The sequence below is a fragment of the Melospiza georgiana genome, chromosome Z (assembly GCF_028018845.1).
Source record: "Melospiza georgiana isolate bMelGeo1 chromosome Z, bMelGeo1.pri, whole genome shotgun sequence".
Classification (NCBI taxonomy): Eukaryota; Metazoa; Chordata; class Aves; order Passeriformes; family Passerellidae; genus Melospiza; species Melospiza georgiana.
In genome coordinates, this window is record NC_080465.1 from 53920675 (window position 1) to 53937439 (window position 16765).

The window sequence follows — 16765 nt, forward strand, 5'->3', positions numbered from 1 at the left end:
TTTGAATCTCTCCAGTAAACACTCCTATTAAAACCCACAGTTCACTGAAAAGACAGGGTTAATTTTAGCAAACATATTTAAATGCATCTTCTAGGCATTCTGGTAGCTTCAGCATTTTATGTGGGGTGTGATCCCTCCGTGTACTCAGGGCTGGCTGGAGGTGGGGAGGAGTGGGGCAGAGGGGGCCAGGCCGTGCCTCATGACGGAGCTGTCACCCGCTGCTTGGGAGATGGCGGGAGAGCTCTCATGAGCCTCCAAGCCCAGGGGACCAATACAGTTCCGTGGTTTCTTCACTTAGCAAACATCACTAACCTGATTTAATTAGCTATGTCGGCATTTTGCTTTCTGCCAGATTGCAGGCAGTCCTCTTTCTCATTGTAACCTTCTCTCTCTCGTTGTTCATAGGCAAAGGAACAAGGAATAGTTTTACCAAAATAGGAGGTGTTAAGCAGAAGGTCTCTATGAGCCAAGCAGTGGCAGCGGCGGCAGTAGATGTGACTTCTCCATCAGCTTTTGATTGCATTAATAGATGTTGAGCCAAATGCCACGTAGTTAGTGATTTTGTGGCTATTTCGTCTCCTGTTGTAGCTGCCCCCACAATGTTTGCACTACCTCCTCCCACCTTTCAACAAAAAAGGCGGTTTGTACAGCTACTCTCATGCCATTTCTTTTACACAGCAGCAACAAGGTTTGCAATGTCTGTTTATCATATTTTACCCCTTGTTTGCCTAACATAAGTGTCCATATATTTACTGCATCTTTTTCTTTGGTAGATACCTGTGTTCCCACTTTTTCCCCAGTAGCTCACCTTCCCAAAATTGCAGTCTGGGCTTCTTTTTTCAGCTCTGCATGCCATGTAATTCTGCAGCTCTCCTTGCTGCAGTTTTTCTTGGAAGCTCTCCTCACCACCTCCCCTGTATTGGCAGCTCTCCTCGTTGCCTCTTCTCTGGCATCTCTCAGGCTGCCTCCATCTGTGCCACTCTCCTCACAGCCAGCTATTACTATCACATGGGATCACGTCCAACCACAGATCATGGCCAACCACGTCATATCACATTGGGATCACCAGATGTCGCAATAGAAATGGACAAGGACATCTCCTTCTTTATTCACCACAGGCAATCTTTATTCTCCATAGCTTATATTTGTATGGTTATCAAAAGGCATCATGTTTAATTCTAATTGGTTAGCAACTTTTTGCTTCCTCGGTTCATTGATTGGTAATGGCTAGTGTACATGTTCATCAAAAACTTTCTTTTCTAGATATGTTTACATTCTTATCTCCTGGGAAGTCAGTGTCATGGTTTGACACCGGCGCTATGCCAGTGTCCTCATGAAAATACATTCTCCCTGGCGTCTGCTGTGAGATGTGACCACGAATAAGCAAAGCAGGCCCCCACTTAGAAATAAAGACAAGAAAACTTTATTAACTAAACTACAACTCTAATTAACAAGAAACACACAGGGAAAATGAAAACTTTCCAAAAACATTTCCTCCTCCCCCCACCAAATTTCTAATATATCTATCCCCCAAATCACCAACTCTGGGTCCATTACCACTCTTCAAACAATCAATTCTCAGTTCATCAAGAGGAGAGGAGTCCTTCTTGTGCCATAGGCTACCCCTGGAAACACCATTGAAACCTCGTGGTTTCCATGTCACTCCTGGCACCACCCGCAGAACATCTGCCATCATGACCTCTTCCTTCCATGTCCAGTGCTCTCACCACTGCACACGGACCAGAGCTGCTTCTAGGGTTGTCTTTTTAAGGATGCTTTGTCCCGTTCCAAAAAAGAGCACAGTCTCAACTTTGGGACACCTGTCTCCCCCAAATTTCACCCCCTGGGGCCGAGGGGTACCAACACTGAACCCTCTTGGCTCTGAGGCATTGCCTTCCCCTGAATGCAGTCTCTGTATCACAGGAAACATGGTTCTGTCCATGCCTATACAAGAAGAGTCCAGCCAAGGCCACTCGATCATCTCTTCCCACCTAGGATTCTTCTCTACTCTCCTGACATCTCTCACTTGCTCAGACCTTCACACTTGCACATTTCCTTCTTCCATTTAATCTCTATCTCTCTTCTAGGAAAGGTTAATGTTCTGCAAAGTTTTCACTGTCCAAAGAAGAGTTAAAAAACTCGGGCTCTGACCACCCAGAGACTCTCACAGTGGCCAGACACCTTCTCGCACACGCCCACCTTCTTCTCCTTCTCGGCTGTGCTGCCAGCACGTTATCAAGTTCCAAGGTAGCAGTCACAGGCACAGGCTGTACTCTCTGTCTCTCTCCTGGGAGGGCTGCTTGATGCCTCCTGGTGCTTCTCCCACCCTTCCATGTCGGGGCCTCTTCACCTCCCATCTGTCCAAGGCCCCAGCCTACCTCACCCGGCTGCATGGCTGCTCCTACCCCGCCCAGCAGCAGCAGCTGGACGGGGGAGAGATCCAAACTCTTCCCCCACCAAAACCCAGGAGAACTTTCCATGGGAGTGCTTTGCTTTTTAACCCCTGTATTCTCAGAGGCGTATCCCTTGTCCCCAGTGGCCACACCAGGTGCCAATATTAAAATCTGAACACCTATTGGTGACCAAAGCATATCCCAGAAAACCTACTTCCTCTCAAACCGTGACAGTCTTTCACACAGGTAGAATCTTCCTCCTCATGGTGCAAATTGTTTTCCCACAAGAACAGACTGATATGCTAACGGATACATAAACTCACTGTTAAAATTCCTTTCTCAAGGGAACTTATCAGGCTAGCTGTTAGCTGTACCAGCCAAAGCAGCAAGACCTGAATTATTATTTTACAAGGTTACACATTTCCATGATGCCACGGTCTTGTCTGCAGCAAGGAACAGGACCTGGCAACTCTCCTGTCTCTCAAGTGTGGGATGGCTCTGTGTTAATTTCCTTAGCATTTTAGTGTGTCATTTAAGGCAGAACAATCTCCAAAGTGGAATTTTTACTGTTGCTGAGGAGCAACAGTAAAAGGGCCACTTCTCCCATTTATTGTCATCAATGCAGGGATTCTGTTGAATTGCTGGCCGCTGCTGCCTTGCTATTTTTCAGATAGATTCAGCTCCTTGCCCTTCACTCTGCTTTAGTTTTCAGATCAGGTATGATGGTCACACTCATCACACTCACAGGCAGGTCAGGTGTCTCTAAAAATTATGCGGTAGGGCTGGAATTCTTCTGGAGGCTGATATTGTTGGAATCATCACAGAAAGTGGCAATCCACTTCTGCTACCAGAAGGTAAGGGCTTTAGGCAGCCCTGCTAAAAGTAGATGGTTACAGACACCAGACCAACAGCTTAAGGGACAATCAGTCCACATCTGAATGCAGTGCATGAGAAAATACAGGTCAGTAGTACAGTTATTTGGGTGATAATAATATTACACAATCCACCATGACTGGGCTGCATCTAACATCTGAGCATACAAAGACTTACATGACCACATCTGTCAGGCAGCAGGGTACAATCTCTTCTCCACACAAGCGACCTATGCTGGCCAGTGGCTTGTGGAATGCAAATGCTATGGCTGGACTCTTCTTTTTACCATCAAGCTGCAGAAGTACCATTCGGCTGGTTAGCCAAACTTTACACTTGCCCGTGCTCCCTCTCTGTATCAGTTCTGTCTCTAGAGTGCACAGGGCCCTGTAAATCTGTACACGGCAGTACTGCCCCACATTCCTGGATGGGCACAGGCCTGCAAGTACTGTAAAAGGCAGGAAGAGCCTCATGCCTCCCTTCTATGCACTGTCTTGAGAAACTATTTCTTGGGCATACCAGCCTTACAGGCACCCAGTGAGTCTTGGCAAAGGTCGAACTGATGGCTCATGTGTGGAAGTCACCATACAGAATGCAAAATGAATGCATGGGGTAATATCCTGAACAGACAAAAGGAAACAGGTGGAGGCTCAGAAGCAGAAAGAAATCTTGGTTTAACCTAAGAATGACCACAAACACTGCTGACAGTGATCACACCCATTTATACCAGCCTTGCAGTACAGTATGTTAAGGACTAAGAAAAAGCCAAATAAACCAAGATAGCAGTGGTGTGGAAGAAAAAGAAACAACTTCAAAAAAAACATGAAGACAATGTTAAATGATCAAGGAAATTGTACTGCTAAAGATTTTTATTGTTTTTTAAAGAAATACAAATCTTGTAACACTGCCTGAAGTACCACTTGGCCACAGGCCTCTGAAAGACTGTTTCAGCTTCTCAAAGGTGAGTCACGTCTTAAAGGTGAAAAGTAACTGAAACTAGAAACATCAGTGGATGCACCCAATCTCAAAAGTCTCATGCTCCTTCTTTTCCATTTAAATTAAATTAATTTAAAATAATTAAATTTAACAATAAATAAAACATAAATAAATAAATACAAACAAAACCAAAATAAAATAAATATAAACAAATTTTTAAAAATTATCTTTAAATAAATTAAAAATTAACATTTCCAGCTGCTTAGTTATTTGTATGAATATATTCTGCTCTCTTGCACTGTGGATGTGGAAGTACACTTAAGGAGCCTTTCAGCATATTTGGAGTTAGTATTTTTTTTTAACTGAACCACAAGACTGATTAATTAACATTTACATTCTCATACCTTTTACTGGGTTGAGTAAGCTTTAACTGTAAACTGCATACCTAAACTGTCTGTTATGCTATCTTAAACCCACAGACAACTTACATGAGGTCCCTTGTTTCAAACTTTGTTTTCAACTTAACTGTATTTTCAAGTATCAACTGCACACTCCTGTAAAAAAACCAACTCAGTCAAAAAACAGGCTGGCAAGTAAACACTGAAAATAACACAATTCCCTCTTATTTTTCCATTTCTAGCTGCCCAGCATGAGGAAGAATGTCAGGAGGCTGTTGCGTCACCTTCTTCCTCATCTTTATTGTAGATATGCTGCTGGTTCTCATGGCTGACGTTTCAACAACCTAAACCAAGTGAGAAAAAAATCAAAATGAATAGAATATTTAGTACCAAGTGTACTTGCTCTTCCACAAGCTATAAAGAAAAGACAGTACTGTGATGATACACTGTATCTGCATGGGTCTTCTTCTACCACAAAACCAGCAAGCAATGCATGGAAAACTACCTCTGTCACATTACTTGGTGTGCTCAGTCAGTTTTTTTCCTGACAATGGAATACGGTCCCAAAGCTGCAGCAACTGCTCTCCAACTTGTGGTTCCAGCTCCTAGAAATGATCAGGAAATCAGGGAAGTTAACTGCACTGCTACTACGGAGCATATAGAAACTATTTATTACTGAATTGTTAGATGACGTTGCTGGTTATTGCTTTCAACCCTTCTGGAAGAGCTCATCTCTTTTGCTATTGGGACAAACATTAGAACTCGCAGCAAAGCAAGGTATTCTTACTAGGGCTGAGCAAGAGGTAAAAACTTTCACAAGCCATCCTGGCCTACAGGCTGTTTGGGGTGTTTTCATTGACAGTGAATTGTCAGTTCTCACAAAGACAATTCCCAGTGAACACCCTACCACCATACACAAGAACAGATGCGCCAGACACTTTGTACCTCCCACAGATCAGTCACTTAGTAACTAGAGATCATTATTTTCCACATCTTTTAAGCTGAATTCCATCAAGTGTGGTGGAGAATATGGAAACAGAGGTCACAGGAAATACAGTGGCCATCCTTTCCTTGTACTTCTCCTTTCCTCCAGTTTCTTACAGCTGGAGAGAGGATGTGAAGGAGAGAAAGTAAAACAAAAACTTTAGCTCTTGAATCCTTAAGGAGATGTTCAGGGAGGGGATGGGGAGTGGGCAGAAACTGCCACACAGAAATTTTGTACCAATTCTTTGGCTTTTTCTAGTTGCATTTTTAGAGCTGTAAAAAGTACAAGAACTGTCCTAAGCTTCACTCTACCTTAAACCTCAGGATTCTATTCAGGCTTTACAGAAAAAAATTAATAATTTTGAACAGTTATTTGGGTGTAACAGACTATCTAAGAGAACACATCTCAAGCAAATAGGGAACAAACCTCCAGAACTAAATTACAAACTAAAAATCAAACCAAACAACTTCTTTTTGGAAGCATCCACCTTTAAATAAAATTTTTAACACATAAGCAAGAAACTTTTGATTTTATCAGAAGTTTCCATTACTTCAGCAGTAATTCTGCATTAGCTGAAGGTACAATACACTAATGAACTGTGAATTCAGATCAGCAGATACACAAACAAGTGGAGATAAATGTCAAGGCTGAACAAGCTAATAAAAAATACAGCAAATACATTCAACCAAATAAAGAAAACTTCAGAAGAGAGTAACATTACCTGGCCATCCCTACTTATCTGTACTTTCTTACTGTCATTCCATGGGTTGAGCAAATGGTGTGCAAACTGAAAAGGAATGCTTTCTTTTCGGATCCAGTCCACCTTAAATACTCCTCCAAAACCAGCAGATCCCCAGTCTTGACTTTTCTCACACCCAATCGCTGAACCCATTCTAGCAAAACCCTGGGACAAAAATTGAAATATGAAAGAACAAACATAATGAGGCCATATCTGTCTATGGTGGAATGAGATAAATAACCAAACTTCCTATGAAACTTTCAAAGTAATTTCAAAGTGATTCACACATTCTCCACCACGAAGCTAGAGCTTCCAAAATGTTTACATCCAGAAAGTTAGGAGAATCACTTCTTTTTCCACTTCAAATATGCCTTGTAGGGTTTGACCATAAGGAATGTCTCTCAATGACAAAATTATCACGAAAGGTTTTATGAGCTTTGTAACAGATTAAAAAGCTGTTGCATAACCACCTGAAGAAGAAGGAAGTTGAGATTAATATTCTACTATAGAACAGTCCATTAGATATTCATCTTGCTTGTTACTTTTAGGTAATTTTTGCAGAAATCCATTTGTTCCTTCTCATGCTCCCTCTATGTTAACTTTCACACAGAATTAGGAGACTGTAGCTGTTCTTCAAAGAAAGAAGTCAAAGTTGCTTTTATTTCCTGCTTTAGTGAAGCCGGATGAAATTCCAACACAACAAGTATTCAAAAAGAAAATGAATGAAATCCCCAACCTGAGACAGCATCTAACTTACTTAAGGATACTATGATTTACCCACACACCAAACAAACTGAAAGCAAACACAACCCCCCACACAACATATCAATACACCATTCAGGTGTATTTATGCCATTTAGGACTTAGCAGTCCAAAAGATGCAGTTCAGTAAATTACCAGCACACACTGCTGTTGTAAGAGAAGCAGTCCTAGATAGTTCAAGCCAGACTTAAATGAGAATTAATAAAAGGAACAGAGGAAAAAATAAACACAGAATAGAATAGAAAGAGACAGTTGGGACAAGAGAAGATTAATAGGGAAGTTAATCTCACATTCCCATGAGGGTGCAGTGCACTGTCAAAACTGGAAGGAAAGGGCAAGGTCAACCACCTACACTCCTGACTTGAGGGTGTCTTCTCTTCCCCACTTTCTTGTCTGAGAGGACCAGTGCAACGGCCCATTTTCAGTGTCAACTGACTTGCTGAAAATTACTTTCCAGTATCTGCATTTGCCAAACCATCATATGTAATATGTCACAGCAGTCCTTCAGTGGTATTGCCAAGACAGCTGTGTTTTGATTGGTTCATTAGATTTTAATTTCAGCTGACTTTTATAACTAACTTATATGAAGAAGTAAATTGAAATTTCTTTACCTGGAACAACTCAATTTAGCTGAATCACAGCTAACCTGCAACTTTGCATTACCAGGTCAAGTTTTTACTTCAAATTGACCACAGATTTGACCAAAAAACTGTTGACAAATATCTCACTGAATATGAAGTCAAGACAGAGCTCTGCAAGAATCACAGAAATTCTAGGTTGGAAGAGACCTGTAAGATCATCGAGTCCAACCCATGTTCTAACACCTCAACTAGATCATGGCACCAAGTGCCACATCCAGTCTTTTTTTAAACTCTTCGAGGGATGGTGACTCCACCACCTCCCTGGGTAGATGATTCCAGTATTTGATCACTCTTTCTGTAAAATACTTCCTCCTTAATTCTAGCCTGTATCTCCCTTGGTGCAGCTTGAGACTGTCCTCTTGTTCTTGTCTGTTGTTGCCCAGAGAAAGAGACCGACGCCCAGCTCACCACAGCCACCCTTCAGGAAGTTGAAGAGAGTGGTAAGGTCACCCCTGAATCTCCTTTTCTCCAGGCTGAACAACCCCAGCTCCCTCAGTCGTTCTTCATATGGCTTGTGCTCCAAGCCCCTCACCAGCCTCGTTGCTCTCCTTTGGACACGCTCAAGCATCTCAACGTCCCTCCTAAAGTGAGGGGCCCAGAACTGGACGCAATACTCCAGGTGAGGCCTCACCAGTGCTGAGTACACGGGAAGAATGACCTCCCTGCTCCTGCTGGCCACACCGTTCCTGATACTGGCCAGGATGCCATTGGTCTTATGGCCACCTGGGCACACTGCTGGCTCATGCTCAGCCGACTGTCAACCAGCACCCCCAGGTCCCTTTCCACCTGAGCACTGTCCAGCCACACCGTCCCTAGCTTATATCAGTGCAGGGGGTTATTGTGGCCAAAGTGCAGGACTCGGCACTTGGACTTCTTGAACTTCATCCCATTAGATTCTGCCCATCCATCCAACCGTTCCAAGTCCCTCTGCAAAGCCCTACATCCCTCTAACAGATCAACACACATTCCCAGCTCAGTGTCATCTGCAAATTTGCTAATAAAGACTCTAAACCCTCATCCATGTCATCAATGAAAATATTAAACAGAACTGGCCCCAGCACAGATCCCTGAGGGACACCACTGGTGACTGGTCGCCAGCTGGATGCAGCACCATTCACCACCACTCTCTGGGCCCGGCCATGCAGCCAGTTCTGAACCCAGCAAAGAGTGCTCCTGTCCAAGCCACGGCCTACCAGCTTGTCTAGGAGAATGCTGTGGGAGACAGCGTCAAAGGCCTTGCTGAAATCCAAGTAAACAACATCTACAGCCTTTCCTGCATCCACTAGGCGGGTTACCTGGTCATAAAAGGTGACCAGGTTGGTCAAACATGACCTACCCCTCCTAAATCCATGCTGGCTGGGTCTGATTCCCTGGCCATCTTGTAAATTTTACACGATGGCGCATAATATAAACTGTTCCATTATTTTGCCAGGTACTGAGGTCAGGCTGACTGGTCTATAATTACCAGGATCTTCCTTTGCACCTTTTTTGTAAATGGGTATCACACTGGCCAGCTTCCAGTCATCCGGAACCTCACCAGTGAGCCATGACTGTTGGTAAATGATGGAGAGTGGCTTTGCAAGCTCGTTTGCCAGCTCTCTCATTACCCTGGGGTGGATCCCGTCTGGTCCCATAGATTTATGAGTATCCAAGCATTTCAGTAGTTCAATGACTGCCTCCTCTTGGATAATGGGGGGCCATTCTGCTCCCTGACACCATCAACCAGCCCAGGCGGGCAGGTGTCTTGAGGGCAAGTCATCTTCCCACTAAAAACTGAGGCAAAATAGGCATTAAGCACTTCTGCCTTTTCCTTATCTTCAGATACTAAGTACCCTCCTTTGTCCAATAAAGAACAAAGGCTGGTCTTACCTTTCCTTCTACCATTAATGTATTTGTAAAAACTTTTTTTATTATCCTTTACAGAAGTTGCCATTCTAAGTTCAAACTGAGCTTTGGCCTCCCTAATTTTTTTTCTGCATGCTCTAGCAGCCTTCTTGAATACTTCCTTAGAGACCTGACCCTTCTTCCAACGCTGATACATCCTCTTTTTATTCCTAAGTTCCTCCAAAATCTCCTTGCCCAGCCAGGCTGGACGTTTACCCCGCTGACTGATCTTTCAGGACACAGGGATGGTCTGTGCCTGTGTCCTCAAGATCTGTGTTTTGAGGTATGCCCACCCTTCCTGAACTCCTTTGTTTTTTAGGACTGCTTCCCAAGGAACGCTCTGAATAAGTCTCCTAAACAGGCCAAAGTCTGCCCTCCGGAAGTCCAATGCAAGAGTTTTACTGGTGCTTTTCCTGACTTCACCAAATATTGAGAACTCTATTATTTCGTGATCACTCTGCCCCAAGCGACCTCCAAGAATCATGGCCAGCTTCCTAATTGGAAGTGAATAAAACCAGTTTTAATCAAAATTATAATAAAGAAATGTGTGAATTTCTTGGCTTTAGAGAGCTGTGACTTGACAGTAAGTGCTTGCTCACTTACAATACACATTTTTTGCATGCAAACAGCAGCAATCCCCTACTTTGTTAGGATTTTTGTTTCTGGTGGTTGTTGTTTTAGAGGATTAATGTATGGTACAAATATTTTTCTTACTCATGATGTTTGGAGAAAATTCCATCGCAGCTTTGAAATACTCTTTCTTCAGCAAGCACAGACATTTGCACATTGCTCTGCTTCTCAGAAAGTCAGAAGCCATAAGCAAAGCTGTCCACACCACACACAGTCATTTGCTGCATCCTCCTAAACCATCAACCACTGCTATAAGATTAAGACCCACCTGAAAGCATCCAGACCCTTGAACAGAAAATATTAAGTAAACCATGCTGCTCTCCCAAAAGGCTCCATTCAGTTTCCGTTCATTACTTGGTGTAGTGGACCATATTCCTTTCTGTTGAGAAATATCAATGTTTTGCAAGTTGCTACTTTTCATTATAAAGTATCGAACTGGCATATTTTGTCTTGGTGAAGGAGATTTGCAACCCTGGAAGAAATAAATTAAATTATTAAGTACAATAAACCAGGCTTTATTTCTGAAGTTTCACATACAAGGACAGAAATCCCTTGACTGTGCTCCTCCCTTCCTCCTCCAGGTTCTAGAAGAAACATAAAATCTATCAGCTAGTCCTGTCCAAAATGGCTTTGAAATGTATTTCATATCTATTTTACATTTTTAAAGCACTTTTCAAAATAATAATTAATCCATAAGGGGCAGAAAACAAGTAAAGCAGAACAGGATTAAAAAGTCTACTATTAATTATAATTAGTTTAAGTCTGACACACCTTGAGATGACACCAAAATTAATCATCCAAGAGTACAGCCTACAGCACTACTTGTATTTCTACATTCAGGAAACATGTTTTCTTCCTTTTACACTGTCTTAATTTAAAAGCTGAAAGATTCAAGAGGAATTACTAAATCCTCCAATAAATCCATGATGTTTCCTCTCAATGATCTCTTTAGTGTTACTGCAGTCTACTATTCAAGTATATAGGGACAACTATGACAACAGTCTCATTTAAAATGTGTGCTTTGTTAAAATAACTATCACAAAAACCCCAAGCAGTCATAGTAAGGCAGGTATCACAGATACAGTATCAATTATGCTATTACAGAAACAGAAAAAAGCAGAATCCAAAACCTTCAGAAGTGTTTGTATAATATACTTATTTAGTTGAAAAAAACTAATACACATTCATTAGAACAAGGGGTTTTTTTTAAATCTCGTTTTTTCTAATTTGGATAGCTTTACCTCAGCAGATGACAAATTATTTTTACTGTATTAAACTAGTGAAACAAGGATAATTAGTCTAGACTTTAAGTTCCAGAAGGAAGTATTATGCAGCTGTTATAAATTAAAAGTTAAGTTAGGTTCCTAATTTATCAGTAAAATACCTAATTGCAGAATGATATCAGCAAGGAATTCTATTACTTTTGAAGAGCAGGGTGATATGTTAGAGAACTCTACCTTTCCAGACACCGGAGAAGAAGGACTAGCACTGGGGCTGGAATAGCTACTGCTGTCTGCAGGCTTCACTGAGGACTGAGCTGATCTGTCATCTGAGGATCGTTTGGAGAGCAAAAGGTCTTTTTCTTTGTACTTCTTTGGCTGGTGGAGTGCAGGAGATGTAGATTTCACTGAAACCCTAAAAAGACGTGCCTTGAGTTTCACAAGCAGTCACTGAACAATTTACATCGACCTGTCAGCCTACTGCATGACCACATGTATTACAGAAACTACAAAATCTATTAAACCCTAACTAAAAAAGCCATACCGATCATGCATTGCTTTTTAATGCTACTGTTAAACCTCTTCTACTACTTCTCAAACATTGCAATTCATGGACAATATTCCTGACTGCTCTCTCAAAAAAGCAGGCCCAGGTATGAAATACTTCTTTATGGGATTACAATGTATATAACAGTATAACACCTTTGAACTGCATTTCCACCATTTCCACCTCCTTATTACTAGCAGAAATTTAAGTGATGCTTGTATACATAATTTGCAACCTACAGTGAGCAGAAGACCTCAATATCTTACTTTTCAGCATTAGAGGAGTCAGACAATTCCGTTTCTGTTGTGCTTTTTCTGCTGTTGGCGGACTTCCATGTAGATGCCAAAGGAAGTTCTTCACAAGTCACAGGTCTTGGTCTCTGGCCGATTCCTGAAGGCTGCTGGAGACCTGCAGACTGTTCTTCAGCACTCAGAACAGCTGTAATTGCTCTTACAGTTGTTTCATCAACCTGAGACCATGGTTTAGAAGGAGCTCGCATACGACGCAGGAACAAACTGTGCCACTTCTGCCTGAGTTGCAACAGCATACCAGCAGCCTGTAATGGGTTCAAATTCTGTTAAATGCTGATGAAAATTAGATTAGACAGGTAAGAGGACCCTATCTTTTTCCTATCAGGCAGCACCTGGCATTCTAATATAAACAGGGCCCAAAATGAAAGGCAGGACTAAGGTCTTGGGGAAGGGGAATAATCCATATTTAAACTAAATGTTAATTTACTTTCTTTTCCTTGGGTGCAAGGTAATTTTTGAAACATTTCATTTAGCTCTGTACTAAACTTAGCTTTGTACTGTAAATCCACAGACTTTTTTTTTCCTTTTTATCTTTTGAGAAAACCCAATCCTTTCATGCTTTATGTCCTTCCTCTCAAATCAGTCTCCACTCATGCACTCTTTAGTCATACTTGAGGGAAAAGAGCTCTAAGTGATATTTTTTTTACACAGACATCTGCTTAAATGTGATTACTAAATTCAGAAGACTATAGTCTAATTCCCACGTTATCAGAAATGCTTCCATTAAAATAAATTTTTAAAAAATCACACTTTTGGACATGTCTAGGAGAGACAGTATTATTATTAGAGCTGGTGAAATTGTGTTTCATGACCCATAAACTACTCCTACCATAGCCACAGCTCCTCAATGACATAAAGACTTCAATTTCAAAGAGGTTTATATTTATCCTTACAAAATCTGATGGCAACTTTCTTTCAGCAAATCCAGCTTCAAGTGCTCCTTTTTTGATCTGATTTTGGTTACTCTTGCACAGAAAGAAGGACGCAATATGCCAATGTGACTGTTCTCTCAGCTCCTGCTCAGATTCTGGCGATCCCAGCTCCTGCTATAGCCTGATGGAGCACCATGCAGGCAGGACAGGAGGCCAGAAGCAGCAGAAGGACCCTTATGCAGCCACTGTCACCTGCAGTTTGCTGTCCCTTGCAGCCATTATCTTTTGTCTGGCAGTCTCTTCAGAATCTGCTGACTTGAGGAAAGGGACAAAACTGCCAAGCTCAGACATATAAAACATCATACAGCCCAGAAAGTTTTTGAAGGAGATCCAACAGCATCTGCACTGCTGAGGCTTTCCTGCTCCCTCGTGTGATAGACAGGACACCCACACCAAGATGGAGGAAGAACAAGCACTCTCACTGTTGACTTAAATGACTAATTATTTTCTTTCCTTTTGCTCACAGGTAAAATAATTGAAAGGTATGGGTGATAGGTTATGAAACATTGCAACTTGGATGCTGAATACACAAGTTCAAGCGACAGACACCTCTTTGCCAAAGGGGATTGAAGCCCTTTAATTCTTGATGAACTCATGAAGTAAAGGTTAAATCACTGAGTATGTAGTTTGAGACCAAATGGACCATGACATTCTTAGAGAAAATTCTTGGCTACTCAAATGTTACAAAAACCTTTTCATATCTTTTTACAATTCTTCTACATGAAGCAAACCTAGGACTGATTTCTTACTTACCTCAGGGTCCAGTTTGAGATGGAGCCATTCATCCAGCTTCAGTAGTGCCAGATTAGCAGTTGTTTTGTCCTCCATTTCACTGTCACTGCTATCATTAGATACCCCTCCTCCTGAATTAAAGATAAAAGTATTATTATTAGTAGTAGTATTATTTCTACTTTTATTATTAGTATTATTTCTACTTATATACAAATAAACTAACACTACTGTATTAACAGCAATAATATTTTCCCTTCTAAAATTGACTTTAAAATGTAAACATTTGTAAAACTACCTCTTCTTTTCTGCAAACACACCGAAAAGTCTTTACTCCAGTTAGCAGCAATCAAGTAGCCAAACCTGCTGTAGGTTCTACTATGTAAAAACCTGTACTGATATGATCGGACTCAACTCATGCACCCTCACCAGTATTCACAAGCCACTGCCCAACTTTTGCCTAAAGCTGTTTGCAAAAGCACACGTGGCTCTATTTCCTCGTAAAACAGCAGATTTAAAGACTTCGTAAGGAAAAAATATACATATAATACATATGGCTATTGATTAGGAATCCTTATTTTTCTGAAGTGCAATTCAATCACCATGAACACTACTCTAAGGTTAACAATTTAAAAGCAAGACAGGAAAGCTTCAGAAATAGGTTGGACTTTTAGTTTGATTCCAACTATGAGAACTAGCAGCAGTTATTTTTGCTTCCAATTCAACACGAATCAAATAAGAAAAAAAAAGAAAATTTCTATATATTCTCTATTACTTAAAGTTTATGGTACAGTTAATTGACATAAAAAATTATCAGTGGAACATATCTTGAAAATGCATGTGTCAGCTAGAAGCAACATGACTTGTTTGCCACATCGATTATTTCTAAATTATTCAGTTTGAAAAATCTGGTTCAATGTATCAAATAAAGTAGTCTGTAGAAAAAGAACATACATACTACACATCTCAGTATCATTATTATCATTAGACATTGTGGCTGCATTCTTTCCTTAGAAACTATACTGTAGTTTCTGAGACTCCCAGAACTGTGTAATTTATGGACCTGAAAATGTAAGGAATCCCAAAACTGAGAGATTTATTACAGAACCTACAAACTATTCCTGAATAGGTACAGGAATTATAACACTGTTGTTTTCAGAATCAGCCATTATGTATTAAATATTACTGAAAAATAAGCTTTCCTTGTCACACACTAATGTATAGCAGTGGAAACATTCCAAATCCAGACTCCAGTGTACCTCGAAAGGATGAAGATGCCTGCAGGGCATTACTTGGCAGCCTGGCTGGTCCACAGAAGAGGGACACGGTGACAGGTGTCACAACAGAGCAGCACCTGATGTTTGCTGTCTTGTGAGCTCTTGTCATTTCATCATATATAAGCCAGTCTGTAGGGAGGGCCTGGATGGCTGCAGCTTGTCCATTTGCTGGGGCAATCTGTGCAAGAGCAGGTAAGACTAGGCTATTACACTGTTTACTGTAATTAATGTAAATTTTAACATATTTCTCATTTTATCCAGAGACACTGTGGATGCCTCAACCTGGCAGTGTTCAAGGCCAGACTGGGTGAGGTTCTGAGCAACCTGGAAGAGTCAGAGGTGTCCCTGCCTGTGGCAGGGGCTAGAATGAGATAAGCTTTAAGGTCCCTTCCAACCCAAACCATTACATGATTCTATCTTTTGAGAAATAAATGCACGTATAATTATATACATATAAAAATATACATGCAAAAAAAAGTGTGAGAGAATTCAACCAGATTCACAAATTATCTTACCATGATAAAATATTTTGCTTTAAAAACGAATGTTAAAAAAAAAGTTTCAGAGAAGAACTTCTTGCTTTTAAGAATAGGGATAATTCTATTTTTAAAACAATCTTATAACTGGGGTGTTTTTTTGGCATTTTGCCTTGTTCCATCTAGAAAAAGGACTACTTGAAACAATGGAAAAATAAATCACCTCCAATTCTATCAGCTGGGTAGAACAGTATTTTCTAAAGCTGTAGTGTTAAATGCCCATACTGCTTTTAAAGTACTGACAACTAGAAAAAGACATTTCTAAAACATGTGATAGATTTTAGTGCTCTTTTTCTTGAACTATGAATTTAAAGTGATTTTACCTTTTTATACTGAGACTGACCAAGAACAGAGGTAGGATGAAATCGCACTTTCTTCTCCTTTGGTTCAGTCAACACCAGGCTTTCTCTGTCTACATGCACAAGATTGGGATACATCCCAGCCACTAAGGCAGCTTTAATTACAGCCCAGTTCTCAGAGTTAGTATTAACATCTCTAATATCAGCTCCTCCTCTGGCTCTCACAAAACCTGACAAAAGAACAAAACAAAACAGCGCCATGTTAGCTTGTGTTTGGTTGTCAAAAGCAGTTACAAACTAAAGGTGAAATAAACAATTATTTATTGCATTTTTCAACCTGTTGTACTGCCAACGTTAACATCACCAGGAAGAAACCACTACACTGAAATCCTTCCTGATAAGAGGTTTCATACTAACACAGAATATCACTATTTTCTACAACAGAAAGACATTTCCTATGGGAATAATTTATTAAAACATGAAATGCGGTGACAAGTGGAAATGAGGGTTTTTCAGTTATATCAGCCACACTTCCTCATCTACACCATACCCTGCATGAATGTGTACATAAAGGTGCATTTCAAATTAAGTAAGGAAAATTACACCAGTGAACATGATTTTTGTTACAATTTCTATATGCTTGACTTTAAAACAACATTTAAACATTAAACATTTA

The 16765-nt window shown here is 40.8% G+C and overlaps 1 protein-coding gene across 1 annotated transcript in view; it reads right to left on the reverse strand.

Annotated features, from left to right (window-relative positions):
• Nucleotides 1-4460: 4460 nt before the first annotated feature.
• Nucleotides 4461-16765, reverse strand: part of LOC131095739 (3'-5' RNA helicase YTHDC2-like) — a 30945-nt gene continuing 18640 nt past the window's right edge. The window contains exons 22-30 of the mRNA XM_058043809.1: nucleotides 16114-16319; nucleotides 15237-15432; nucleotides 14002-14111; nucleotides 12272-12561; nucleotides 11696-11873; nucleotides 10507-10710; nucleotides 6304-6486; nucleotides 5103-5202; nucleotides 4461-4941 (exon numbers count right to left, since the gene is read on the reverse strand). Coding sequence (XP_057899792.1) covers nucleotides 5113-5202; nucleotides 6304-6486; nucleotides 10507-10710; nucleotides 11696-11873; nucleotides 12272-12561; nucleotides 14002-14111; nucleotides 15237-15432; nucleotides 16114-16319 — 1457 coding nt within the window. The 3' untranslated portion in view covers nucleotides 4461-4941; nucleotides 5103-5112. The remainder of the gene's footprint in view (nucleotides 4942-5102; nucleotides 5203-6303; nucleotides 6487-10506; nucleotides 10711-11695; nucleotides 11874-12271; nucleotides 12562-14001; nucleotides 14112-15236; nucleotides 15433-16113; nucleotides 16320-16765) is intronic.